This window comes from Rhinatrema bivittatum, chromosome 1, assembly GCF_901001135.1.
Source record: "Rhinatrema bivittatum chromosome 1, aRhiBiv1.1, whole genome shotgun sequence".
NCBI classification, from domain to species: domain Eukaryota; kingdom Metazoa; phylum Chordata; class Amphibia; order Gymnophiona; family Rhinatrematidae; genus Rhinatrema; species Rhinatrema bivittatum.
Window position 1 is genome coordinate 21,292,877 of NC_042615.1, and position 26,584 is coordinate 21,319,460.

At 50.3% G+C, this 26,584-nt stretch overlaps 1 protein-coding gene across 1 annotated transcript in view; it reads left to right on the forward strand.

The window, feature by feature from the left end:
* Positions 1-1,012: 1,012 nt before the first annotated feature.
* LOC115079830 (UPF0462 protein C4orf33 homolog) overlaps positions 1,013-26,584 on the forward strand; it is a 36,277-nt gene continuing 10,705 nt past the window's right edge. The window contains exons 1-4 of the mRNA XM_029583726.1: positions 1,013-1,071; positions 6,827-6,884; positions 20,854-21,034; positions 21,524-21,584. Coding sequence (XP_029439586.1) covers positions 20,896-21,034; positions 21,524-21,584 — 200 coding nt within the window. The 5' untranslated portion in view covers positions 1,013-1,071; positions 6,827-6,884; positions 20,854-20,895. The remainder of the gene's footprint in view (positions 1,072-6,826; positions 6,885-20,853; positions 21,035-21,523; positions 21,585-26,584) is intronic.

The window sequence follows — 26,584 nt, forward strand, 5'->3', positions numbered from 1 at the left end:
ATCTTCCGGTTTTTGTGTGCGCAGGCTTTTTAAAACTTGGCTCTTAATGTTTGGGTAATTGTCAGGTTCTTGTGGCCTGGATTGGCCACTGTTGGAAACAGGATGCTGGGCTTGATGGACCCTTGGTCTGACCCAGCATGGTATGATCTTATGTTCTTTTGAGAGTCAGAGAGGAGAGAGTGCTGAATCCCCCACTGTGAATCTCACTGCATGTCACTGCTTACCAGATACTCTCCGGCACTCCAGTCGGATCTGATCCTAACTTAAACCATTTTCAACAAACATAGCTTTGAAATCAGAACTAGTAAAACCTTTTTTTTTTTGTCATCAGGATTCATCTGGGTACATCTACCTAATGAGGGAATCCTGCCAAGTAAATGCTGAAGCTTCGGGGAATAATTATGAAGACTTATAATATCTGCTCGACATAATTCAAGTCTCGTTTGTGCCTATTCTGCACATATCTACGGGCGTGTATTTTCCCCTTCCTGTGCTGTTTCTGTTTTCTTCTCCTAAGGATGGATATTTTCCCCGCAGGGTACAATCGAGCAGAGCAGCACGCGCGGAGATCGTGAAGAACGTCCGGCCCGGCCTGAAAAGTTTACGTCACGTTGATTGTGTCCAATTACTTATTTAACGTATTGTCTCAGGGGAGATTCATGAGCAGTGGCTGACGTTTCAAATGCCTGGTCCAGCTTCTCCTGCAGATCGGATATATATATATATTTTATGTACGCGGCTCGCGAAAGCCGTGGCCTGCGTCAGGATGTCGTGTGGATCAAAATGAGTTATCTGCCTTCGGGGGAGGGGGCCCCGGCACTCTGTCTGCATCGCCTGTAAATGCAGTCAATTATTAAAAGCACCATCAAGGACAGTCAGCGTTATTAATCACCACCTTGTGCGGTAAAGAGGAGAAAAGGTTTAGCATTTCTTTGGCCGGGATTCCACAAACGAAGAGTATAAAGCTGCGGTGGGCCGAGGACTGACTCCACTCGATAACATGAACGCTCTGTTTGTGTTGGCTCTTATTGCCGTGTGTGCAGCAGGTCCTGCTCAGCAGTTGCCAAACAGGTACAGTGCCAACCCCCCCTTTTTTTTTTTTTACCACTTGTTATTGCTGTGTGATTTAAAAAAAAAAAAAAAAAAAAAAAAGCAAACTTGATACGAGCGATGTAGTTCGCCTGGATTTTTGCACCACATTTTGATGCGGCGTCCCATGGAAGGTTTGCTATTCACATGGAGGAGAACGGAGTTTAGGAACAAAGCTTTATGAGTCATGGAGGAGCTGGGGTGGGCAAACGTTTTTTTTTCCGCATCACTGGCTCTTGCTTGCACTGTGAGCTGATTGAGCGGGGGGGGGGGGGGGGGGGGGGGGAATCTCCTGTGTGTGCGTGGCGGTGGGGTGACTGCAGATCGTGTGGGGGGAATGTCATCCCTTCCCTCTATCCTTCCCTCTGGCTCATCTTATCCTCCTTCCCTCTCTTCCTCGTTCCTTTTTCCTCTACCCTCTCTCACACACCCCACACCCCCACTTCCCTACGGTCTCCTCTCGCCCTCCTGTTCTTGTTGTTTCCCCTCCGCTCACCTGGTGACTCTTCCTTCTGGTGATGGGGGGGTGGATGAGGGGGCCCCGTGGTACTCTGGGCCTGTCCTGCGCCCCTGAATAGGTCTCTTTCTCTCTCCTGCTCTGCCTGGGGGGGGGGGGGGGGGGTTCCCACTGACATTTCGGCTCTCCGGCACCACCGTGAGTCTTCTGCTGCTGCGGCTTTCCCCTCTCCTGCTGCCAATTGGTGTTGGAGGGGAAGGCAATCTGGAGGAGGAAGGGAAACCCAATTGTCTGGCTTCCAGGCTGTGCCTGCCATCCAAAACGCAATCAGTAAAGGCCCACATGACACTGGGCCTTTCCTGATGACATCAGTACGGACGGCCCAGGAACCACAGTGTGACGGACTGGTCATCATTTAGACTTAGGAAGGCAGCAGGGACCACATAAATGTCTCTCGTAGGCCATTTTTGGCCTGTGGGCTGTAGTTTTCCCACCTCTTAAGTTGGCTGAGGGGGAGCCGGCAGCGCGTCAGGATATTCCGATTGTGATACGTTGGCAAGAAGGGTCTCCCTTGGGGGTCTGTGGTGGTCTTCAATGCTATCAGTGAGACGGAGGAAGAAATAAGGAGAGGAGAGACTGGTAGCCAGATTCGCCTTTCAAGCAAGGCAGGGCAAGTAAAGGCCAAAAAGCCTGCAAGTCAGCACATACTTTGCCTATGGATTTCATTCCCTGCCGCTTCAGAACGGGAAACACCCCCGGGCCGAAACCACGCCCGCGTCGCCGCCCCCGAAACGCCGCGTCGCTCCGGGCACGCCCCCCGACATGCCCCTTTTACAAAGCCCCGGGACTTACGCGCGTCCCGGGGCTCTGTGCGCGCCGGTGGCCTATGCAAAATAGGCGTGCCGGCAGGCGTAACTTTGCCGACAAAGGTAGGGGGGGGTTTAGATAGGGCCGGGGGGGTGGGTTAGGTAGGGGAAGGGAAGGTGGGGGGAGGGCGAAGGAAAGTTCCCTCCGAGGCCGCTCCGAAATCGGAGCGGCCTCGGAGGGAACAGGCAGCGCGCGCTGGGCTCGGCGCGCGCAGGTTGCATAAATGTGCACCCCCTTGCGCGTGCCGACCCCGGATTTTATAAGATACGCGCATATCTTATAAAATCCAGCGCACTTTTGTTCGCGCCTGGTGCGCGAACAAAAGTACGCGATCGCGCAAATTTTTAAAATCTACCCCTCTCTGTGTTACCACTTACAGGCAGCAGTTAGATGGTGAGAAAACTGGATCTGATAGGCATCTCCTTTGACTTTTATTCGGCCTCTTAACCGTCTGCGCAGCCATACAGAGACGCAGTCATTCGGTAATTCTGGAAGTCAAGTTCCCATTATTGCACAACGAAAGAAGTAGAAGATTATGATGACGATTTTAAGCAACTGACCTTTCCTAAAGCACAGCCTCCGTATTCACAGCAGGAGTAGGCAGCTCCAGTGCAGTTTTCAGGACATCCACCGTGGATAGGCAGGAGATATATTTGCACACAGTGGAGACGGTCCATGCAGATCTCTCGCGTGCCTATTCATTGTGGGTATCCTGAAACCCAGACCTGGTTGTGGCAGTCCAGGACAGACGGTGCCTACTCCTGCTGTATAGTGTTTATTTACAGCAATCCTCTTAAATAATAGGAGGTCATTATTCAGAGAGTTGGAGAGTGGATAAGTTCTCCAGCTAAAGTTATTTGTGTAACCTTTTCCAGAGATTCAGTGCATAGGTCGGCCGCTGAATATTTACTGATAGTTATGTGCAGAACTTTATTTGGATAAGTTTAGGGTAGGAGGTTTTCCAATCAGACCTTTGTGCATAACTTTAGCTGGACAGAACTCAATACCTGTGTTTACCATCTAAAGTTTAAATCCGCCCCCAGACACCTTCAGTGTCACCTTTTTTTTTTTTAGTGATAAGTACGTAAGAGATGCCATACTGGGTCAGACCATGAGTCCATCAAGCCCAGCATCCTGTTTCCAACAGAGGCCAATCCAGGCTACAAGTCCTACCGTCCCCCAGAACTGCAGGGCTCAACCTGTGGGGGAAGGGGCTGGTTAGGCAGAAGACCTGCTCCAGTCCGACCCTGCAGTCCTGTCCTGCTTCTGCAGGTGGGGGCTCCCCGAGTGCAGGTCGCTGCCCCGTGACACTCTCCACTCGCTCTTCCTCCTCCCCTTCATGGCAGCAGTCCTGGTCTTTCTCGTTCATAGCACTGGCAGCTGCCATGAAAGCAGCAACAGGTGGACAGAGAAAGAATGTGCAGCTGCTGGTCCATCCCCTTTCTCTCTAGAGAAGAGGCAGGTGAAGGAGGAGGGAGATCAGCTGCGGGGACTGGGAGTAGAGCTTACCGAGTCCCTGACTCTGCTCTTAGTGCCAGAGCTGGTGGGAAGAGAAAAATCATGTGATCGGTAATGAAGATGAGGGGAAGGAACCGGAAAGGAAGAGAGGGGGGGTGAGAGAAGAGGAACCCTGGGCAAGGATGAATACAGTTCTGTGGGTTTGCAAACCTCCTTCCTTCAGATCTGAAAATAAATGCATGCTGTAGGTGCATCTATCCAAGTAACTTGATTGGAAATGATGAGAGACAGAGCATTTTCTGTTGCTGGGCTGCTCTTTTGGGACTGCCTGCCAGACCAAATTAGGATTATTGAATGTCACAGCGCTTTCAAAAAGGCCGTAAACCCTTTTTCATTTGCTGAGGCTTTTAGTGAGACCTGAATAGGTAGCGTTTCAGAACTGCAGAGCATTGTGTTGTCTTAGATTCCAGCACAAGTAAGGGGGGCTCTCTCACGGTAGCCGTTTTGTGCAGGTTTTCCTTGGTTTTGTTTTGATCATTTTAAATCATGACATGTGTTTTCATTCATATCTAATCCATTTCAAACTTTCCCTGTATTCTGATGAAGTGGATAACAAATTTTAATGCATTTAAATTCAAAAAATTCAAGGGGGGGGGGTTGGATAAAGGAAGAGAAAATAATCTAAAAGGGAGAGAGAGAGGCGTAAGAAAGGCAGCTGGGGCATTAAGGGAAGAGGGGAATGGAGGGCAATTTTGGGTTGATTCTGAAAAAGGGAGGGAGATGGGGGAAATAAGGGAACCTGAAGCAGCAATCATTGGGGCAAACAGGAAGGAGGCCACTGGGGAAAGAAAGAAAGGAAGGTGACGGAGGAGAAGGGGAAAAGACAATATGAAGAGGGAGGAGAGAGAGGAGCAAAAGACGAGCTGAGATTCCGAGGTGGTGCTGAAAAGGTGATAGAGAGGAGGGAGCTGTGCCCTCAATTCAGCTCCCGTCTTCCTCTGGCCTGGGAGGGTCAGAACGGGGTTATCTCGGACTTTGGCAGGGTATGCGCTGTCTTCGTAGCCGCTTCTCGGTGCCGCACTCATTCCTTTTTCAGATGGTTTGTTTATGTCGCTTCTCTTTGCCTGTGCTTTCCCCGCAATCGATATTTACTAGGGATGTGAATCGTTTTAGGACGATTAAAATTATCGTCCGATAATTTTAATATCGTCTTAAACCGTTATGGAACACAATACAATACAGATTCTAACGATTTATCGTTATAAATCGTTAGAATCGTGAGCCGGCACACTAAAACCCCCTAAAACCCACCCCCGACCCTTTAAATTAAATCCCCCCCCCCCCCCCACCCCCCCCCCCCAATAACTTAAATAACCTGCGGGTCCAGCGGCGGTCCGGAACGGCAGCGGTCCGGAACGGGCTCCTGCTCCTGAATCTTGTCGTCTTCAGCCGGCGCCATTTTCCAAAATGGCGCCGAAAAAATGGCGGCGGCCATAGACGAAAAAGATTGGACGGCAGGAGGTCCTTCCGGACCCCCGCTGGACTTTTGGCAAGTCTCGTGGGGGTCAGGAGGCCCCCCACAAGCTGGCCAAAAGTTCCTGGAGGTCCAGCGGGGGTCAGGGAGCGATTTCCCGCCGCGAATCGTTTTCGTACGGAAAATGGCGCCGGCAGGAGATCGACTGCAGGAGGTCGTTCAGCGAGGCGCCGGAACCCTCGCTGAACGACCTCCTGCAGTCGATCTCCTGCCGGCGCCATTTTCCGTACGAAAACGATTCGCGGCGGGAAATCGCTCCCTGACCCCCGCTGGACCTCCAGGAACTTTTGGCCAGCTTGTGGGGGCCTCCTGACCCCCACGAGACTTGCCAAAAGTCCAGCGGGGGTCCGGAAGGACCTCCTGCCGTCCAATCTTTTTCGTCTATGGCCGCCGCCATTTTTCGGCGCCATTTTGGAAAATGGCGCCGGCTGAAGACGACAAGATTCAGGAGCAGGAGCCCGTTCCGGACCGCTGCCGTTCCGGACCGCCGCTGGACCCGCAGGTTATTTAAGTTATTGGGTGGGGGATTTAATTAAAGGGTCGGGGGTGGGTTTTAGGGGTTTTAATGTGCCGGTTTTTCGATTTTTAACGATTTTTTCACGATATTTTACCCCCCAAACGGCAAACAATACGATTCCCTCCCCCTCCCAGCCGAAATCGATCGTTAAGACGATCGAGGACACAATTCACATCCCTAATATTTACTACCCTGCCCGCCTCCAGGCGCATCTCGAAGCGCTGCTTGCGTACGTCAGTGAGGCTTCAGGGCGGCAGCAGCCGTGGGGGCAATCACAGCCAGACGGAGGTTCTGGGCTGCGAGCCGGTCTGCTTGAACGATTTTAAAAATAGAAGCTGAGCAAAGGATGTGGCTAATTTCCTGCAGCATCTAAAACTGAAGATAAAAAAACCCAAACCCAGAGCAAACATCTAGCAAGCAAAAGTTGGCGTAACCTGCATGCGTAGTAAATCTCACCGTCTTTCTGCCCAAGGCTTTGCATGCACAGACAGTATATATATATATATATATTATTTTTTTTTCTGTGCACTTTTTTTCCTCCCCATTTCCGAAGTCGTAGAAAATGAAATCCTCGGGCCAAAGCTGCCCGCTTTGCAGCACTGGGCGAGCAAACGGCCTTCGCTTCGTGCCCCTTCCGCCCCGCGCGACAAACCTGGGCCTGGCAGCGCAGCCTCGCCCTCGGGCCCCCTGTGCTACCGCTCCTCGCCACTAGATGGAGGTAGCGCACCGACTGTGCCGGCCGGGCTGAAGGCAGAAATCAAATGATTAAGGGACTCGGCGCACTTGCAGATCTTTTATTAGCAATTCGGTTGCATTTGCCGGTTGGTATGTCTGTGAAAGGCTGGATGCTCTCCCTCGCTCTGCCTTAATGCTTGCTTGTCTCGCTTCTCTCGTTCTTGGATAGGGCGAAGGTCTCCAGTGTGAGTCATGACACCGAGGAGCAAGGCCACCAGGCAGGAGAGGTGAGTGTTATTTCCCAGAGGCATTAAGAGTACCTTGTTGGTTGCCTTGCTTTGGCTTCTGGGATGCAGGGCACCCTACCGACTGACTATAGGGGGCCAGGGCGGTGCAAGGATATTAGGCATCCTAGGGGAACCATCAGCCTTGCTCGTCTGCCCCCATCTTTCAGACCCATAGACCAATCTTCCTCCCCCCCCCCCCCCTCCCAAATAATTAAACTCAACAATCACGATGATCCCCCCCTCCCAGAACAATCCAGCACAGTTTTCAGACTTCTTGTCAGTCGGAGAGGGAGAAAAACCTAGAAAGATGACAATTAAGTATTTTAAACCCCCCATTGCTGAACAATAATAGGAGTGAAGTTTTTGGATACCATGGTGAGGAATAAGATGAAGGAATACCACATGATGGGGAGCACAGAATTAGATGGCAGGTGCACCTCACCTGGCCGCGCTCTCTCCACTGCGACTTCTCCTATGAAATGAAGAGATGGCAGCTCAGCGTCCAGGCTGCACAGGGTCTGCATGAGGTGCGAGCTGTCAATGGCGCATTGCATTCTCATAGCCTTCAAATTACTCTTGGTGGTGGCACCTTCCAAATTATTTTTCTTTATTTTTTTTAACCGACTTTAATTTATCCTTACAGTTTTTTTGAATGCAGACAAACAGGCCAGCAGTGTCTAAATAAAATATTTAACTTCAGATCCCTCCTGCGCCCTTGAGGGAAGGGTTCAGTGGTCCCTCTTTATAATGACCAGGCCGGTAGCCAGCGCTTTTTCTTTGAGTTTTGTGCCATCATCGCACTGGAACTTGACTTGGGGGCTGGAATAAATTCTGTATGTAAACTGCTGTGAAGGTAAGTTGCCCATTTGCTATAACCAAGGTGTTTTGTAGAAGAGGGTTTGTTCTAAAGAGGGACCATGTGATAATTTTACACGTTGATTGATTTTCCTTTGAAACCAATTTTATAATAGACAACCTCCTTCCCCTCTCCTACTGCCTCCCTTGTCCCCCTAAAATAAATAAATCAGGTTAGCAGAAGAGGGAATGAAGCTTTCGTTTAATTAATGAATCCACTCTGCTGCTTCCAAATGCCCCGTTACTGCTTCTACACCTCTGCTTGCCTACACTGACTCAGACATCTTCTGCATTATTAATTACTGCCTTCACTTTGAATTAATGTGCCAGGGTAGCAGAGTGTGTGTGTATATATATATATAGAAACCGTTTTAAAGAAATGTCAGAGCATGAGACGCCGCCAGCTTCCGGCCCCGCCCGGGGTTCCCCCCTAGGCAAGCGTGCACGGCACCAGCAGCTATTTAAGGGACTTCGGCGGGAAACCTGGGACCGCCCCGGAGGATGACGTCATCAGCGCGGGGACTATATAAGGCCCACTCGGGCCGTACCCAGATGGCTTGGCAACGAGTCTCCTGTGTTGCTTCTCTTGGGATCCTGCGCTTCACCTTGAAGGACTCCTGTTCCAGTACCTGTCTCCCGCTCCAGGACCAGGCCTTGCGCCCTTCCTCCTGGAGTCTTTTCTGACGGATCTCTTGGTTCTGAACCCCAGACTGGACCTCACTCTGCTCGTCTGCCGCCTGCCTCTGAACCTCGGACTGGACCTCACTCTGCTCGTGTACCTTGCAGTGGGATCAGGGCTCTTGGCCATCCCTGACCAATCTGCCCTCTGGCTTTAGGCAGGCGCCCACCTCCTATTGCTGGCTCCTGAACTCTGCCTGTCTTGTCTTGCCTGCCAGCCTTTCTGACTCCAACCGCGCCCTGCTCCAGTTCCGGACCTGGCACTTATACCAAACCTCAGGGTCCCGGCACCCAAGTGCTCAACCCGCGGGGAACGTGGACTGGTATTGGCGAAGCTCCAGCTGGCCCCTGTCTTCTTCTGGCCTCATCTCCTGACGGAGGGTAAACCTGTGGAGGTTTACCCTCTCAGGTAGGATCAACCCCAACTCAGGCTAGGGGTCTACAGACCATGCTGTGGTTTCTAGAGATTGCCAAACCCATGGATCTGGTGGAGACCTCTGCTCTGCTGGCCATACCGGGCTTAGCCCAAAAAATACTTGAACAGCAGAAAGTGCTGGAGTCCCTTTGCCTCGGCAGTGAAACGGCTGGGTCAACGTTTGGATTCCACCATTCATCTGGGTATGTCTGCTCCTACAGTTGTGGGTCTTTCCACCCCTTCGCCGACTGCACAACCAGTCCTCCCCCTCCCGGCACCTTCACGTTTCGCTGGGGATCCCCAGCACTGCCGCAGCTTCTTGAACCAGTGCCACATGCACTTTTGTCTTCAGTCTGCGCTTTTTCCTGATGACCACATATATCCTTTCCCTGTTGGACGGTAAGGCCTTGCCGCTCTGGGAACGTGCTGATCCTGTGCTGCAAAATTTGCAAGACTTCCTTTCACTGTTTCATACGGTTCTGACGATCCGGGATGCCAGTCTAACTCTAGTTTGTCTCTTGCACTTGTGCCAAAGTTCCCGGTCTCTCACGGATTATGTTATCAAGTTTCGTACCCTGGCATCAGAACTTCATTGGGGCGAGGACTGCTTACACTCAATCTTCTTGGATGGCCTCTCCCACCGGATTAAGGACAAATTGGTGGCCGTGAGTTACCTTCTACACTTGATGCTCGCATTGATCTGGCGGCCCGCATTGATCATAGACTCCAAGAGAGGACTCGAGAGCTACAGTCTTCTAAAAAACCTCCTATAGCCTCGTTCCCGCTCACCACCCATCACGAACTCCACATCCAGTGACACTAGAGTGTTCAAGGCAGAGGAACCCATGCAGTTGGGTCGTGGGCGACTCTGACACCGGAAGAGTGCCTCCGGCGAAGACAACCGGCTTGTTGTCTGTATTGTGGAGCACCAGGCACCATCTACAAGATTATCCCATTTATCTGGGAAACTCCAGGGCCCAAGTTCAGTAGGGGTCCTGAACTTGGGTGCAACTTCTCCAGCCCCTCAACTCTCAGCTCCTGTTACACTAATTTGGGACTCCTGGTCCTTCCCGTCCTCGCTCTGGTAGATTCCGGAGCAGGAGGGTAATTTTATTCTCAAAATTCTCGTGCAACTTTTGGGTATAAAAACCCACTCATTAGTTCCCCTCCTTGTGTATTGCCTCTATATATGGAGAGTGCTTCCCGGCCGGCATCTCCCTGACCACGGAACCTGTCCAGTTACGCACAGGGGCCTTACATCTTGAGGAACTTGAGCTACTCGTATTGGATAAATCTATTCATCCCATAGTGCTTGGACTTCCTTGGCTACAGAAGCACTCTCCCCAGTTCAATTGGACTTCTCTACAGTTGGTAGAGTGGGGTCCAGTCTGTCACCAGTCCTGTCTCCAGAAAGTGACTCCATCAGCAACGATTCCTTTGGTTACCACCTCTTCTGGCTTACCTGCTCCATACGCTGCCTATGAGGATGTATTTTCCAAACAGAAGGTCGACCTTTTCCTGCCTCTTCGGCGGTTCCATTGTCCAATCGATCTTCTTCCTGGAACCATGCCCCTTCATGGACACACCTACCCTTTGTCGCTACCTGAGACAAAAGCCATGACTGAGTATATTCGAGAGAATCTGGAAAAAGGGTTTATCTGTCCCTCCACAATCACCCACCAGAGTGGGATTCTTTTTCGTGACCAAGAAAGACGGGTCACTTAGACCGTGCATTGACTACCACGGTCTAATTGCTATTACCCGCAAAGGATAAATGTCCCTTACCATTGATTTCAGAACTTTTCGATCGTATTCAGGGTGCTACCATCTTTACAAGCTGGATTTACGCGGGGCATATAATTAGTGAGAATCCGTCCCGATGACATATGGAAGACGCCTTTAATACTAGAGACGGTCAATATTTATTTTTATTTAACAGCTTTTTTATACCGACATTAGAATACACATCATATCGGTTTACATCTTCAACAGTAGTTAGAAAGTACAATGAACAGGTGGTGGGAGAGTGTCATGACTATCGGCCGCGGCAAGCCGCAAACCGGGGACTTACCGCCGTCCCCAGGGGCCGAACTGAACCATCGGCACTGATCAGACCTCGCAGATTTCTTCAGCAGGAGCAGCCGCTGCTGCCCCAAGATGGCTGCGGCGTTTCTCTCCGCGCGGCTAAGCTCCGCCCCCTGGACAGCTGCTAGGGCCGCGCGGGCGGCTCTGGCTTGTCATTAAAGAAACACTCACAGGAAGTGAGCAGGCGCCTTCCTGCGGCATTCCAATGGCTGAAGACTATTTAAGCAAGGTCTGTACCCTCAGACCTTGCCTTGACTTCTTGGCTCCTGCGTTTGTTTTGTTCCTGGTTCCTGTTTGTCCTCCTGAGCTGTTTCCTGGTCTGGCTGACGTTCCTTCTGGTCCTTGATTCCTGGCGTGGCTGCGGGCTTCTCTGGGTTCTGACCCCTGGACTGGCTGCGGACTTCTCTGGCTTTTGACTCCTGGACTGGCTGCAGATCTCCCTGGCTCACGACTTCTGGATTGGACTTCTTCACGAGATCCGCGGGGGTTTGCTCCTCCTCGACCTGCTGGAGGCGCCAGCATCTGGATTACACGACCTGCAGGAGGCGCCTGCGTCCAGATCTTACTCTTTCCATCTGCAACCCCGAGAATCAGCCTCGCCTAACGACGGTGGTCTACTCGATCATCGTCGAACCAAGGGTCCACCACTCGGTTCACAACAGTAAGTCAAGGCCATGGACCCGGCGGAGGCCTCTGCTCTGCGGGCCATTCCCGGCCTGGCTCAGAAGATCATGGAGCAACAGGGTATGCTCGAAGCCATGGCCGCCTCCATGGAGTGCTCAACGCTCGACTAGATGCGGTGGTAGCCAGCCAGCCAAGTGCATCAACCATAGCTCCACCGGTCGCTCCTGCTCCACTTTCAACGTCCAGCAGGCCTTCGTCCAGTCCTTCCACTTCCAGCACCACCGCGATACGCCGGAGATCCCCGTCTCTGCCTGGGATTTTTGGACCAATGTACAATGCATTTCCGGCTACAATCACCCTTCTTTCCAGATGACGCCACTAAAATTACCTACATTCTGTCCCTGTTGGAAGGCAAAGCCCTCACATGGGCCTCTCCTTTATGGCAACGTTCTGACCCGGTATTGCAGAACTACTTCCAATTTATTGAACTATTCCGCACTACTTTCGAAGAACCCGGAAAACAAGCCGCTGCCGCCACGGATTTACTACACCTCCGTCAAGGAGGACGATCCCTCACGGATTACAACATTGATTTTCGCACTCTAGCCAATGAGCTCCACTGGGAAGAGAGAGTTCTTCGGACCATATATCTTGAAGGACTTACTGCCAAGATCAAGGATGAACTGGCTGCCCGAGAACTTCCGTCCTCCTTAAATGGCACCATCGAACTGGCCACCAGGATCGATCGCAGATTACAAGAAAGAGCACGAAGAGGGCGGCAACTGGAGGAGACGGTCTACTTTTTCTCAGATCTCTCCAACCCCCAATCCTCCGCCTCAAGGAGCCCATTCCAATGAGGGTTCCAGGGACGAACCCATGCAGCTCGGAAGAGGCCCGCTGTCTACAGAGGAACGCTTGAGACGGCGCAGATCGGGGCTTTGCTTGTACTGTGGAGGCTCTGGACATCGTTTAGCTAACTGCCCTATTCGTCCGGGAAACTTCAAAGCCTAGGGACTTTGGGGGTGTTTCCTGGGTCAGTTTTCTCCACAACCCCCACTCACTTTACCAATCACTCTCCATATGAACGAACATGAATTCTCCACGCTGGCGCTAGTAGACTCAGGAGCCGGAGGAAATTTCATTTTACAAGCACTGGTGGATAAGCTCCACGTTCCAGTTCGACTTTGTCTGCAACCTCTAATCATTTCTTCCATCCACGGGGAACCTTTACCCGCAGAATCACGCATCAGACGGAACCCCTGAATTGTTTTATTGCACCAGACCATTCTGAACAAATTACTTTCTATGTCATCAACAAAGCCATTCACCCTGTGGTACTGGGCATACCTTGGCTGCAGCGCCATAACCCCCAGTTTGATTGGACTTCCTTACGACTGACACAGTGGGGTCCCGAATGTTTCTGGGACCTGTTTCAAGGACTCCGGTTCCGCTTCCAATTATGTCTGCACCTCGCTTTTGGGAGAATTACCCTCTTCATACCACCAATTGCAGATGTTTTCTCTAAGAAGGCGGCTGATGCTTTGCCGCCTCATCGGGCGTTTGACTGCGCTATCAAGTTGATTCCTGGTTCTATACCCCCGCGAGGACGAGTCTACCCTTTGTCTGCTACTGAGACTCGAGCTATGACCGAATATATTCGGGACAATCTGCAAAAAGGATTTATTCGACGATCCACGTCGCCCGCGGGGGCTGGATTTTTTTTTGTGGAAAAGAAAGATGGGACATTACGCCCTTGCATCGACTACCGAGGACTTAATGCTATTACTATCAAGGATCGTTATCCTTTGCCTCTTATTGCTGAATTGTTTGATCGTCTGCAAGGAGCTCAAATCTTTTTCTAAACTTGATCTGCGTGGTGCATACAATTTAGTACGTATTCAAGAAGGGGATGAGTGGAAGACTGCGTTCAACACCAGAGACGGACATTATGAGTACTTGGTAATGCCGTTTGGTTTAACTAACGCACCCGCAGTTTTTCAGAATTTTATTAATGAAATCTTTAGGGATCTGTTATATACTTGCGTTGTGGTGTATCTTGATGATATTTTGATTTTTTCTAAGGACTTACTTACTCATCGTCAACACGTGCTACAAGTACTACAAAGACTCCGGGACCATCAGTTGTATGCTAAACTGGAGAAATGTATTTTCGAAACAGAGTCTTTGCCGTTCCTGGGATACGTTATTTCTAAACACGGGTTTCAAATGGATCCAACTAAACTAAAAGTATACAAGAATGGACTCAACCGAAGGGGCTAAAAGCCTTGCAGAGATTTCTTGGTTTTGCGAACTACTACCGACATTTTATTAAGGACTTTTCCAAGTTATCTGCGCCCCTCACTGCACTCACTCGTAAAGGGGCTAATATCACTACTTGGCCCACGGCGGCCGAAGAAGCATTTCAGGCCCTTAAGGACTCCTTTTTACGACAGCCCTGTCTTCGCCACCCGGACCCAAGTCGCGCATTTACAGTTGAAGTTGATGCATCCACCGAAGGTGTAGGAGCAGTATTAAGTCAGACCACTGTCAAGGGTACATCTCATCCCTGCTCCTACTTTTCAAAGAAGTTCTCTCCCGCGGAGCGCAATTATGCTATTGGCGACAAAGAATTATTAGCCATTAAACTCGCATTGGAAGAATGGCGACAGTGGCTGGAGGGGGCCCAGCATAAAATCACCATCTTCACTGATCATACGAATCTGATTTACCTACAACAAGCCCAGCAACTTAACCCACGGCAAGCCCGCTGGGCTTTATTTTTTTCCCGTTTTGATTTTGAGCTCCGGTATCGACCTGCCAGTAAGAATATCAAAGCAGATGCACTATCCCGGTCCTTTGTCTGTGAGGATGGCGAAGAGGTGTTGCAGACCGTCATTGATCCTGCCCGTATCATTCTGGCACCTACTGTTCCGGTTCCGATAGGAAAGACGGTGGTTCCCAGCCGACTCCGTAACAGGGTTTTTGAAATGGGGACATGATTCCCAATTCGCTGGACATCCTGGACGCAAGAGGACACAGGACCTCCTTCAGCGCTTCTATTGGTGGCCGGGGATGTACAAAGACATTCGGGCATACGTGGACTCGTGTCCCGTTTGTGCCCAACACAAGACTCCAGTGGGAAGGCCGTGGGGACGGCTACAACCCTTGCCGGCACCATCCAAGCCTTGGACGCATATCTCCACCGATTTTGTGGTTGATTTACCTGCTTCTGAAGGACACACAGTGATTTGGGTAGTAATTGACCGCTTCTCTAAAATGGCTCATTTTACGCCCCTGCCCGCTCTTCCCTCTGCTCCTCGGTTGGCTCAACTGTTTATGTCCCATATCTTCCGCCTTCATGGACTGCCGTCCCACATTTCCTCCGATAGAGGTTCCCAGTTCACTGCCCGGTATTGGCGGAGCCTTTGTGCCAAATTTCAGGTTTCCTTGGACTTCACGACCGCCTTCCATCCGCAAGCCAATGGCCAAGTTGAGCGGACTAATCGTACTCTCAAGCAGTTTCTGCGTGTGTATGTCAATTCTAGGCAGGATGACTGGGCGGCTTTGCTGCCCTGGGCGGAGTTTTCCCATAACTACCATCGGTGTACCTCAACCGGCTCCTCCCCGTTTCAAGTTGTGTTTGGCTACCAACCTACTCCTCCGGTGCCTCTCCCTCTGGCGGTACCCTCGTCCGGCGGCTTCAGCTTACTGCCACTCAGTTCCAGCAATTATGGGTGCACACTCGCCGCATGCTCCGCAAGGCGGGCTCTTCTGGCTAAGAAGTTTGCTGACCGGCATCGGAGGCCGGCGCCTCAGTTTCATCCAGGCGATAGGGTGTGGCTGAGCACCAGGAACATTCGTTTGCGAGTTCCTTCGATGAGATTGGCTCCCCGGTATATTGGTCCTTTTTCCGTGGCCAAGCAGATCGGTCCCGTCACTTATCGCCTGCACCTACCCACCTCTCTTCGCATTCACAACGTTTTCCATGTCTCTTTACTGAAACCTCTGCTCCTCAACTGGCCATCTCGGAAGGCTCCTGTCTCTTCGCCCGTTCAGCTGGAGGACGACTCTACTTATCAGGTCCGTGAGGTCCTCGATGTTCGGCGACGTGGTCGTCGTTGGGAATATCTTTTGGCGTGGGACGGTTTTGGGGCCTGAGGAGAACTCCTGGGAACCTGCTGCTAATATCCTGGGACAAGGATCTCCTCAAGAGTTTTCATGCCAGCCACCACGGACAAACCCAAGCCTTCTAGGGGGAGGCCTAAAGGAAGGGGTACTGTCATGACTATCGGCCGCGGCAAGCCGCAACCGGGACTTACCGCCGTCCCAGGGGCCGAACTGACCATCGGCACTGATCAGACCTCGCAGATTTCTTCAGCAGCAGCAGCCGCTGCTGCCCCAAGATGGCCGCGGCGTTTCTCTCCGCGCGGCTAAGCTCCGCCCCCTGACAGCTGCTAGGGCCGCGCGGGCGGCTCTGGCTTGTAATTAAAGAAACACTCACAGGAAGTGAGCAGGCGCCTTCCTGCGGCATTCCAATTGGCTGAAGACTATTTAAGCAAGGTCTGTACCCTCAGACCTTGCCTTGACTTCTTGGCTCCTGCGTTTGTTTTGTTCCTGGTTCCTGTTTGTCCTCCTGAGCTGTTTCCTGGTCTGGCTGACGTTCCTTCTGGTTCCTTGATTCCTGGCGTGGCTGCGGGCTTCTCTGGCTTCTGACCCCTGGACTGGCTGCGGACTTCTCTGGCTTTTGACTCCTGGACTGGCTGCGGATCTCCCTGGCTCACGACTTCTGGATTGGACTTCTTCACGAGATCCGCGGGGTTTGCTCCTCGACCTGCTGGAGGCGCCAGCATCTGGATTACATGACCTGCAGGAGGCGCCTGCGTCCAGATCTTACTCTTTCCATCTGCAACCCCGAGAATCAGCCTCGCCTAACGACGGTGGTCTACTCGATCATCGTCGAACCAAGGGTTCACCACTCGGTTCACAACAGAGAGGGACAAGAGTAGAAACTCGAGGGCAGGAGGCTCTAGGGGGAGCCTGAAAATTGAACTAGAGAAGTAACAATATGAATACTTAGTGATGCCTTTTGGCCTTTCCAATGCACCTGCTATATTCCAGCGAATGATGAACGAACTTTTTAGAGATCTACTGTCATGGTTTATTTGGATGATATCCTCATTTTTTCGAAAGATCTTGATACCCACCGGTCTGATGTATGTATGGTACTGCAACGTCTTCGTGAAAATCATTTGTTCGTGAAACTGGATAAGTGTTTATTTGAGGGTCCAGTTTGCCTTTCCTTGGCCATATAATTTCTCCACAAGGTTTCTCTATGGACCCGGATAAATTGAGGGCGACATGGGGTTGGCCACAGGCTGTGGGACTCAAAGCGCTCCAGCGTTTCTTGGGGTTCCTTCACTATTACCGACATTTTATCCCTCATTATTCCACACTGGCCGCCCCCCTGACGGCCCTGACCAGGAAGGGCCAGAACACACAGAATTGGCCAACCGAAGCCATAGCTGCCTTCCATCAGTTGAAAGAAGCCTTTGAGAAGGGATCTTGTTTACATCACCCTGATCCGACTCGCCCGTTCCAAGTTGAGGTAGACGCCTCCGCCATAGGGACTGGGGCCATCCTAAGCCAGCGAACCGCTTCTGGTACCGTAGTTCCATGTTCATTCTATTCTTAAATTCTCATCGGCAGAACAAAATTACAGCATTGGGGACTGTGAACTACTCGCCCTAAAATTGGTCCTAGAAGAGTGATGCACTTGGCTCAAGGGCGCACAGCACAAATTTACGGTGTTCATGGACCATAAAAATTTGGAACATCTAAGACAAGCACAGGCCTTAACGCCCGCCAGGCCTGGTGGGCCTTGTTCTTTTCCAGGTTTGATTTCGAGCTTCACTACCCCGCCCTGCAATAAGAACCTCCGAGTGGATGCCTTATCCCAGTCATTTGAACCCGAAGATATCCCTGAAGAGCCAGCTCACATCATCAACCCAGCATGTATCTCCTTGTCTGCCATCCATCCAGTTCCTACGGGAAAAACTGTGGTGCCCCGACGACTCCAAGAAAGGGTTCTCCATTGGGCACACGATTCCAAGGTTGCCGGTCACCCAGGACAAGCGCGAACCGTGGCACTGCTTCAGCGGTATTTCTGGTGGCCTACTTTGGTCTCTGACGCAAAGGCGTATGTTGAATCCTGTAATGTTTGCGCACAACAAAAACCCCCGGTCGGGCAACCATGGAGACTCTTACAGCTGCTTCCAGCACCCGAAGAACCATGGACCCACTTGTCAATGGACTTCATTGTAGATCTGCCTCCATCTAGGAACTGAATGTTTACTAATTTCATAACCTATCTTATATGATTTATATGTAGTTAATTCCTATCTCTCTTCTTCCTAGCTACTATAGCTCCCAAGTTTAATCCCCCTGTTATATTGTAACTTTGCTAGTTTCGGCCTTCTTGTTTTGGTTACTCTGGTTTATCCCTAGTTCCATGTAAACCGGCCTGATATGAATCCCATTCATGAAGTCCGGTATAGAAATATTTTAAATAAATAAATCTAAGGGTAATACCGTGATATGGGTTACCATATCACGGTTTTTTGAAAATGGCTCATTTTTTGCCTCTTCCGGGCCTACCATCTGCACCCAAGTTGGCACGATTGTTTTTTCATCACATTTTCAGATTGCATGGTTTACCAGTAGATATTGTCTCTGATCGACGTCCTCAATTTGTCGCCAGGAATTGGCACGCTCTCTTTGCCGAAAATTCGGTATTAACATCAGCCTCACAACCGCATATCACCCACAAACCAACGGGCAAGCGGAATGGATGAACTGCTCCTTTAAGGCGTTCTTACGTGCTTATATTAATGACCGGCAAGACAACTGGTCAGATCTCTTATCCTGGGCATAGTTCTCCCACAACTCTCACATTGCCACAGCTACTGGAACGTCTCCATTCTCAATAGTCTATGGAAGACAGCCTCGACCACCATTACCCATATCTCTCTCCGTGCCATCCCCTCGGCATAAGCTATTACAGATACCCTTAAGACACTATGGGAACAGACAAATCTCCGCCTACACCAGACCGCTTCCCGGGCCAAGAAGACTGACAGTCGACGCCGCGCAGCTCCTGAATTCCTTCCTGACCAGAAAGTCTGGTTAAGTACCAAGTATATTAGACTCCAAATTCCTTCACAGAGATTCGCCCCAAGGTTTATTGGACCATTGCTGATTACCCGACACATTGGACCCGTCATATACCAGCTCCGGCTGCCTCCTTCTTTGGGCATACATAATACTTTCCATGTATCGTTGCTCAAGCCGGTAGTGTTGTCTTGGCCTTCCCGGAAGGTCCCCAAGCTACCTCCATTGGTGGCGGAAATCGATACAACTTATAAAATCCATGACGTCTTAGATGTCCGCCGTAGAGGCCGCCGATGGGAGTACCTCCTCTTCTGGGAGGGTTACGGAACAGAGGAAAATTCTTGGGAGCCTGCTCGGAACATCTTGGACAAGACCCTCCTCTTGAACTTCTATCGTGCCCATCCGGGGAAACCCCGACCTCCAGGAGGGGGATGAAAAGGGGGGATACTGTTATGCTTGCCGCCCGCAGAAGCTCCGCAGTGCGGCCCTCTCACTTTTCTAAGCAACTTCCAGGCTCCAGCTTCCCGTTGCTTGCGGCAGTGGGCAGCCGGCTCCGACCTCAGGCTCCCGCCAACGCCTCCAACCCTGCTCCACTTCCTGGGACTTCCAGCCAGGATGCCTCTATCCGTCCGGCCTCTCTGTGGGGTTCTTGGAGAGATGCTGCCAGCAGTGCTGCGCCCCTCCCTAGATGTGCACGTGCATCAGTAAACCTTTTTAAAGTGCCTACGGCAGGAACCTGGCCGCAGACCCGGATGCTGACGTCAGATCCTTCAACGTATAAATGCTCAGGCTTCACACCATAGTGTGGCCTTTGCAACAGGTCTCCTTGGTTCCCTGTTTGGTTCTGAGTACTCGTAGCCTCCGTGCTTCCTTGATCCGTGTTCCTGATTACCTCCAAGTTCCTGATTCCTTGTTCACCTTGTCTGTCCTTTTGATTGACCTCTGCTACGTCTGATCTTGCCTGACCTCTGCTATGCCTGACCATGCCTGCCTTCTCCGTGCCTCAACCACTGCTACGCCTCACCATGCCTGCCTTCTCCGTGCCCTGACCATTGCTACGGATGACCATGCTAACGATTCCTTTGTGTCCAGAGTTCTACGTTGCTTGCTACACCGTCTAATTGCCGCCAGCTCTTATTCGAGTTCGACAGTGACGCCTCTGTCCCTGTCCTCTGGACTTTGGACTCCTAAGGCTCCGGCCTTTCTGTGCTCAAGTACCTTCAGCCAATCCTCATTCCTTGGTGCTTGGGTTCCTGTACTGGGACCAGTCCAGGATAATACTACGCCTCCTGCTGGCTGCTGTCTCTGGGCTGAACTACCTGCCTTTGACGTCCCATCTCAAGGCCCGCCTAAGTCCTGCCTGCCCCGGCACCCAAAGGCTCAACCCGAGGGGAACGTGGGCTGGTATTGGTGAAGCTCCAGCGGCTTCTAGCTTCAGCCCACTCCACCTGCTGACGGTGGGGACCCACAGGCCCTCACCTGCGGGTTATGTCAACCCCCACCTCAGTCTAAGAATCCACCTCCAGCACAACACAGGGGATCTCTAAGAGAGTGATGGGAATTTAAAATGTTAAATTAATTGTTTGGATTAGCAGACTGGATAGGCCATATGTACTATTTCTACCATCATGTTTCTATATTAGCATGATTTTGGGGATGTTTTGCCCTTCCCTCCCCAGTAATGCCCTTTAGCAGTGGGTAGGGGTGTAAAGGAGCATTTTTACAGGACGTTCTTATGACGCCTTCTGAATAGATGCTAGCTTCTAAATAAATAAGAAAGACCTGAGATTTTATCCTCAGTGCTCAATTTAGAAGTGATTATGTGATTTCCTGACTAGTAAATAACCACATTTCAAATATCTGGATGCAAGGCTCAAAACTGGACTTTAAGAAAAATTGATGCTTGATATTCCAAACGTATCTTTGAGTTTGGAAATATATTGGTCAAGACTGTGTGTGTTCACAGATGTCAGAACTGACCAGACGGTCTTTACCCAGTGACTCAGTGTTCTGAGAATTATAAAAAAAAAAACAACAAAAACCACCCCCAAAACTTTTCTCATTTCAAATACGCCTCCCTTCAGACCACCAGCTAATCAGTGCAGCAACGCTGAGAGGATATTTCCTCCTGTTCCTTTCCTCTAGCTCGTGTACAAGATTACGCATACCTGGGACAGTAAACCAGTTATGCACGAGCCGGTGACGATCCGGTTCAAGCCTGCGGAAGGAGGACTGCTGATGGAAGTGAGTGCTCCCTTTTTTAACGATCCTTCGGCGCCACCTGGGGAGCCGGGAAAACCTTTTAATGGACTTTGGGACTATGAAGGTAAGAATTCACTTTATTTTCAAGATTTGTAGGGAACCTTGATCGGTGCATGCTGGGCCCCGGGCAATCCCAGCGGGACAGCTAGTCCTTCCATCTGGCGGTGATCTACCAATTTCATATCGAGGGGCTCTCACCAGCTCTTCTCCACTTGGTGAGACCATCTTTCTTATCATAAAACCATTTAAGGAGGATCTCCGGAGAACTCCCAGGCACGCCATCCAGCACATCACTCCCTTCTATCCAGTTGCACCATCAGAGCTTTGATGATTCATAGTCTTTCTCTCCTGTGAGCCTCTCGGTATTCACCAGTGATTCATATTTGACAATATTATTTACTATGGTCTCAGGCCTTTTGTCATTATTTCCAGGTTCATGCCCAGCGTCCTTTCACACAGTAAATCTTTCTAAGTCCATACACTACTAAGGAGCCTTGTTCTTATATCCTTGACTAAGGCATAATTATCTTGTGTCACTGTGTTTCATTTCCAGTTGTTGAATCGTTTTTCTTGAACAGTAAGACTGTCCAGTATCTGGAAGTAGAGCTTTGCCCGTAAGTAACTTGAGTTTTGTTTTTTTTTTTTTTAACCAGTTTTCAGGAGGTTTATTGAATTTACTTTAATAACTTTGAAAGCCCAAATGGAAGATATATCACAGAAATGTGTCAGCAAATTCTGACCGTGTTTTAAAAAAGATGGAAAAATAACTGGAGTGCCAATGGGGAAAAAAAAAGACTGCTGTATTAAAAGAACTATACATCATTGCAGTCAATATAAAAGGTGACTAGAGTAGATGTATTGTCTAGAATCTGGGAAAGAGCTCTACCTCTCCCCCCTTTCAGACCCCTCTCCGTGCATACGTTATCTAGGGAGAACAATGAAATGAGGAGAAATATGCTTTTAAAAATCTAAGATGGAAAAACTCCTTCACAGATATTCAGTATTCTAAACCACTTTGTTACTGTGGCATCAATTGTATGTGGGTTGCCCCCAGGAATGAGCCTCCTAATTTATTTATTTAAAATGCTTCTAGACTGCTTATCAACAAATCTAATGTTAGGAGAAGAAAATCCAGGCAGTTAATAGTAGAAGGTCTTCCACCTATGCTAACCATCTTCCTCCTGGGTTGAGCCCTCAAATGCTGGTGGCCAGTGAGGCATGAGAAACAGGGGTAGCTCCCGATTAAAAATAAAGAGCAAGAGGCCTGGAACAGGGTGGGAAGATAGAGCACACGAAGAGGTCAAGCAGGAACGATAAAGGCAGAAACTGGAGATGAAAAATTTGTCAAGATTAAAGCAACAAGGATGGAACCAGAGTATGAAGACCAGGAATGACAAAAAGCTTGAGTATCAATATAGATCTAGGCAGGAAGCAAGATGGCTGTTGGTGGAAATGATGGGCACAGAGCTGGGAGGACTGAATAGATAGTCCAAGCAGCTCACAATACCACCTGCAGATTAGAGTTCAAGTTGGCAATGTATCCTCACAGTACTCCCCCCCCCCCCCCCCCCCCCACACACACACACTTTTCAGGGATGGCCTCCAGATGGCCCCTTGTGTTTTGCAAGAAATTTCTTCAAGAGATGAGGTTGATGCATCAATCCAAGATCTTTCTTCAGGGCCATAGCCCTTCCAATAGACAAAGTACTGTACTCTCTTTTATAGGACTAGAGTTCAGAATCTCCTCAAACTTGAATTCAGGCTGGCCACATCAACCAGAACTGGATCAAAAGGTATTCCTTGCCTATTGAAAGAATCTGTCATAGCCAGTTTCAAAATGGAGATGTGAAATATTGTTGGGAAGCTGAAGGAGCATGGTTACTGGAATAATATTCTCAGTAATGAATAATGGCCCTTTGTACTTGGGACCAAGCTTAGAACAAGAAAGCTTCAGATGTAGGTTCTTTATAGACAACCAGACCTTGTCACCGACTTGAAATTGGGGTTTGTCTATGATGACGGTCAGAATTTGTTCTGCTTCATCACAGTTCTCTACAAATTATTGTACGCTCATGCCCAGGTTTTCTGAAAGTGTCATACCAAGTTGTCGGCTGCAGGAATTTCAGTGACCAGAGCAGAAGAAGATACACAAACAAGGTGTCAGCTGTAGGCTTTGAAAAATGGAGAAACCCCAGTAGGTTTGCTGACATGATTATTGTGAGCAATCTGGCCGAATCATTTTGATGAGTAAAGACAAAACAGAGGAGAGAGGTGGTGGAGCAGGGTTAGAAGCACCAGGCTCTTCTGCTGGCTGAGACTGAGCCGTGGAGCTGGGAGGGAGGGGAGAGGTTTGGGGGCTGGGTAGGGTCTATCAGACCTGGGCTGTCACTGGGGAGCTAAAGAAAGAGGAAACCATTTTTGAAAGGAGGCTTTTGCTGGGCAAAAGAGCAACGGAGCCAGATAACGGGAGACTGGTGAGAAGAATGAATCCAGTGAGGGGAAGATGGAAGGGGAGGGTTGGGGAGCTGAATAACATAGGAAGTGTCACGGCATCTTGTCGCTGACGGTGGCCCATCCAGCTTTCTTGAAAGCACCCAGCAGATCAGATTGAGGAGCTCCATTCCCCGCTGTGATCGCTAAATCCGCCTGCGTAATAATCGTTAACGGACGCGTCCTTCGGAAACCTGTCCAAAGCTTTTATAAGCTCATCTATATTACCTGGCTTGACTATATATTTTCTGGCAAGAAATTCCACAGTTTATTTGTGCATTGCCTGCCAAACTATTTTCTTAATTTAAAAAAAAAAATAAAAAAATCTGCCACCAGTTACTTTCACGGCGCGTCCTACAGTCGTGGGACCATTTGAAAGCGTAAACAACCAACCCCTCCCCTATTTACTTGTTCTCCACCACTCCTAATCATCGTTTATTTATTAGAACGAGCGAGCACAAAGCGTGTGACACCATAACAAGACCAGCAAGGACCAACGAGCAAGAAACAGAGCAGGGATTGCACAGTGCACGGATTGGAGGCAATAAAAAAACAGGCAATACCAATGGGCACCCGGGACCATTGCATGAGAAGCAGAGCCAGAGGTTACAGGGGGAGCAGGAGGGAGAACAGAACGGGAAGAATGGCCAGCAGTGCCCAGATCAGGTGGTTACCAAGCCAAGGAGCTGGGCAGGAAGAGCCAGCGAGGCGCGTTCCACGTTGGGTTACAACTTATTTCCCGCAGGGCGGGAGATCCGATGTCGGACTAATGCCCGCTGGTGAGGGGTTCCAGCGGGAAAGGATGGAAGCGGGCAAAGGTCTTTCTCCTCCTGCCAGAGAGAGCCGCACGTCCCTGGGGGGGGGGGGTGCAGGTGCAACAAGGCGGGTGTCGGGCAGAAAGCCGGCCGGGAGCGTCGGAGGGAGCGAGTCCCTTGGCTGCCTCGTTATGGGGCTAGGAGCAGCAGGTTTGAAAAGCCATGCGAAAGGAGGCAGGGAGCCAGCCAAGAGATTTCGAGAGGGGGGGGGGGGGGGGGTGATGTGCTTTGCTGTGCTGCGGCAATTTGTGCAAGTGGCAGCTGTCGAATCCCTTTCTTTGGTAACCCCCCCCCCCACCCCCCGTAAAGGGAATTACAGCAGTCCCACTTAAAACAAACACATATAGGATTGGAAGTGAGGTAAACCTCAATCGATTTGTCAGAACGGTGCGAGGAGCTAACTAAACTTCAAGTAGAGAAGGTGATGGGACCGGATGGGTTACGTCCAAAGGGACTACGGGACCTTAGTGATGTCCTGGCAGCTCCGCTGGTGACCTCTCAATGCTTCTTTAGAGCCTGGAGTAGTCCCGGAGGACTGGAAAAGGGCGGACGTGGTTCCACTTCATAAAAAATGGAAGTAAGGAGGAGGGCGGGAACTACAGGCCGGTTTTACCTCTGTGGTGAGCAAACGAATGGAATCGCTGCTAAAACAGAGGAGAGTGCAATTTTTGGAATCCGATGCATTGCAAAACCTGAGGCAGCAGGGTTTTACCAGAGGTAAACCTTGTCAGACTAAGCCGATCAATCTCTTTGATTGGGTGACCAGAGAGTTGGATCAGGGAGGAGCGCTAGGTGTAGTGTTCTTGGATTTCAGCAAGGCCTCTGACCACGTTTCCGCGCAGAAGGCTTATAAATGCATCGTGGGCCCTTGTGGCTGACTGGGTTAAGGACTGGTCGAGTGGGAGGTGGCGAAGGATAGTGGTGAATGGCGTTTTCTCTGAGGAAGGGGATGTTACTAGCGAGGAGCTCCAGGGATCGGACCTCGGACCGGTTCTTTTCATCAATTTGTGAGCGACATAATGGAAGGATTGTCGGGGAAAGGTTTGTGTCTTTTTGCCGATGATACCAAAGTCTGCCACAGCGTGGTCAGCCGAGACGGGGTGGAAAACACGAGGAGGGATCTTGTGAAACTCGAGGAATGGTTAAAGGTCTGGCTTCTAAAGTTTAATGCTAAAATATGCAGAGCAATGCATTTAGGATGCAAAGGGAAGGGTCCAGTCCTGGAGGTGAAATTCTCTAAGCACAAATGAAGAAAGGGACCTGGGGACAATTGTAGCTGGTGATAAAGGGACAGTAAAGCGACGGTAAAAGCCAGAAAGCTGCTTGGCTGCATAGAGAGAGGAATGGTCAGCAGAAAAAGGAAGGTGATACTGCCCCTGTATAGGTCCCTGGTGAGACCTCACTTGGAATACTGAGTACAATTCTGGAGACCGCACCTTCAAGAGGATATAAACAGGATGGAGTCGCTCCAGAGGGGGCTACTAAAATGGTCAGTGGTCTTCCTTCTAAAGCATGTGGAGATAAGACTTAAAGATCTAAACATGTACACCCTGGAGGAAAGGCGAGATATAATAGACATTCAAATCTCTCAAAGGTTTCCGTGCACAGGAGGAGAAACTTTTTCAATGGAAAGGAGGCTCCAGAATGAGGGGTGAAAGGGGCTGGATTCAGGAGTAGTCTTAGGAAATATATCTGTACAGAGAGGGTGGTGGATGTGTGGAACAGCCTCCCAATGAAGATAGAAGACAAAACCAGTATCTGAATTCCAGAAAGCATGGGATAAATACAGGGGATCTCTAAGGAAGTGATGGGAATTATAATGCTGAATTAGTTGGTCTTTTTCTGCTGTCATGTTTATATGAATTGTGGTTGGGGGTGTGGGGAGGAGGAGGAGGCAGCTATTCCTACCGTGCTCTGGTCCTGCTCCCTCTTGCATCTCATCTCTAACCTCTCTTAGACACGCACGCACAAATACCCAGCACCCGTCCTTTCTCTTTTACACACAAAAACCCTGCCTCCTCCCCTCAGCTGATCCCCTCTCATCCTCCAGTTCCTCCTATCCTCCCCTGAAGGATCCTGTCTGCTCCAGGCTCACCCCCTCCTCCTGTTCCCCGCACGCTGCCTGGGAGGGGAGGGGAGGGGCTGGATCAGGAGCTGCTCTCCGCTGAGTGAGATGCTGCACAGCTGGAAGGCTGCCCTGGGCACAGGCCTAGTGGGGCCTATTGACAAACCCAGACCTGGGTAGCCAAAGAATTCATCAGATATTGCAAGTCAAGCCCTCAGAGAGAGAGGCCTTGTTATCTGGTTCC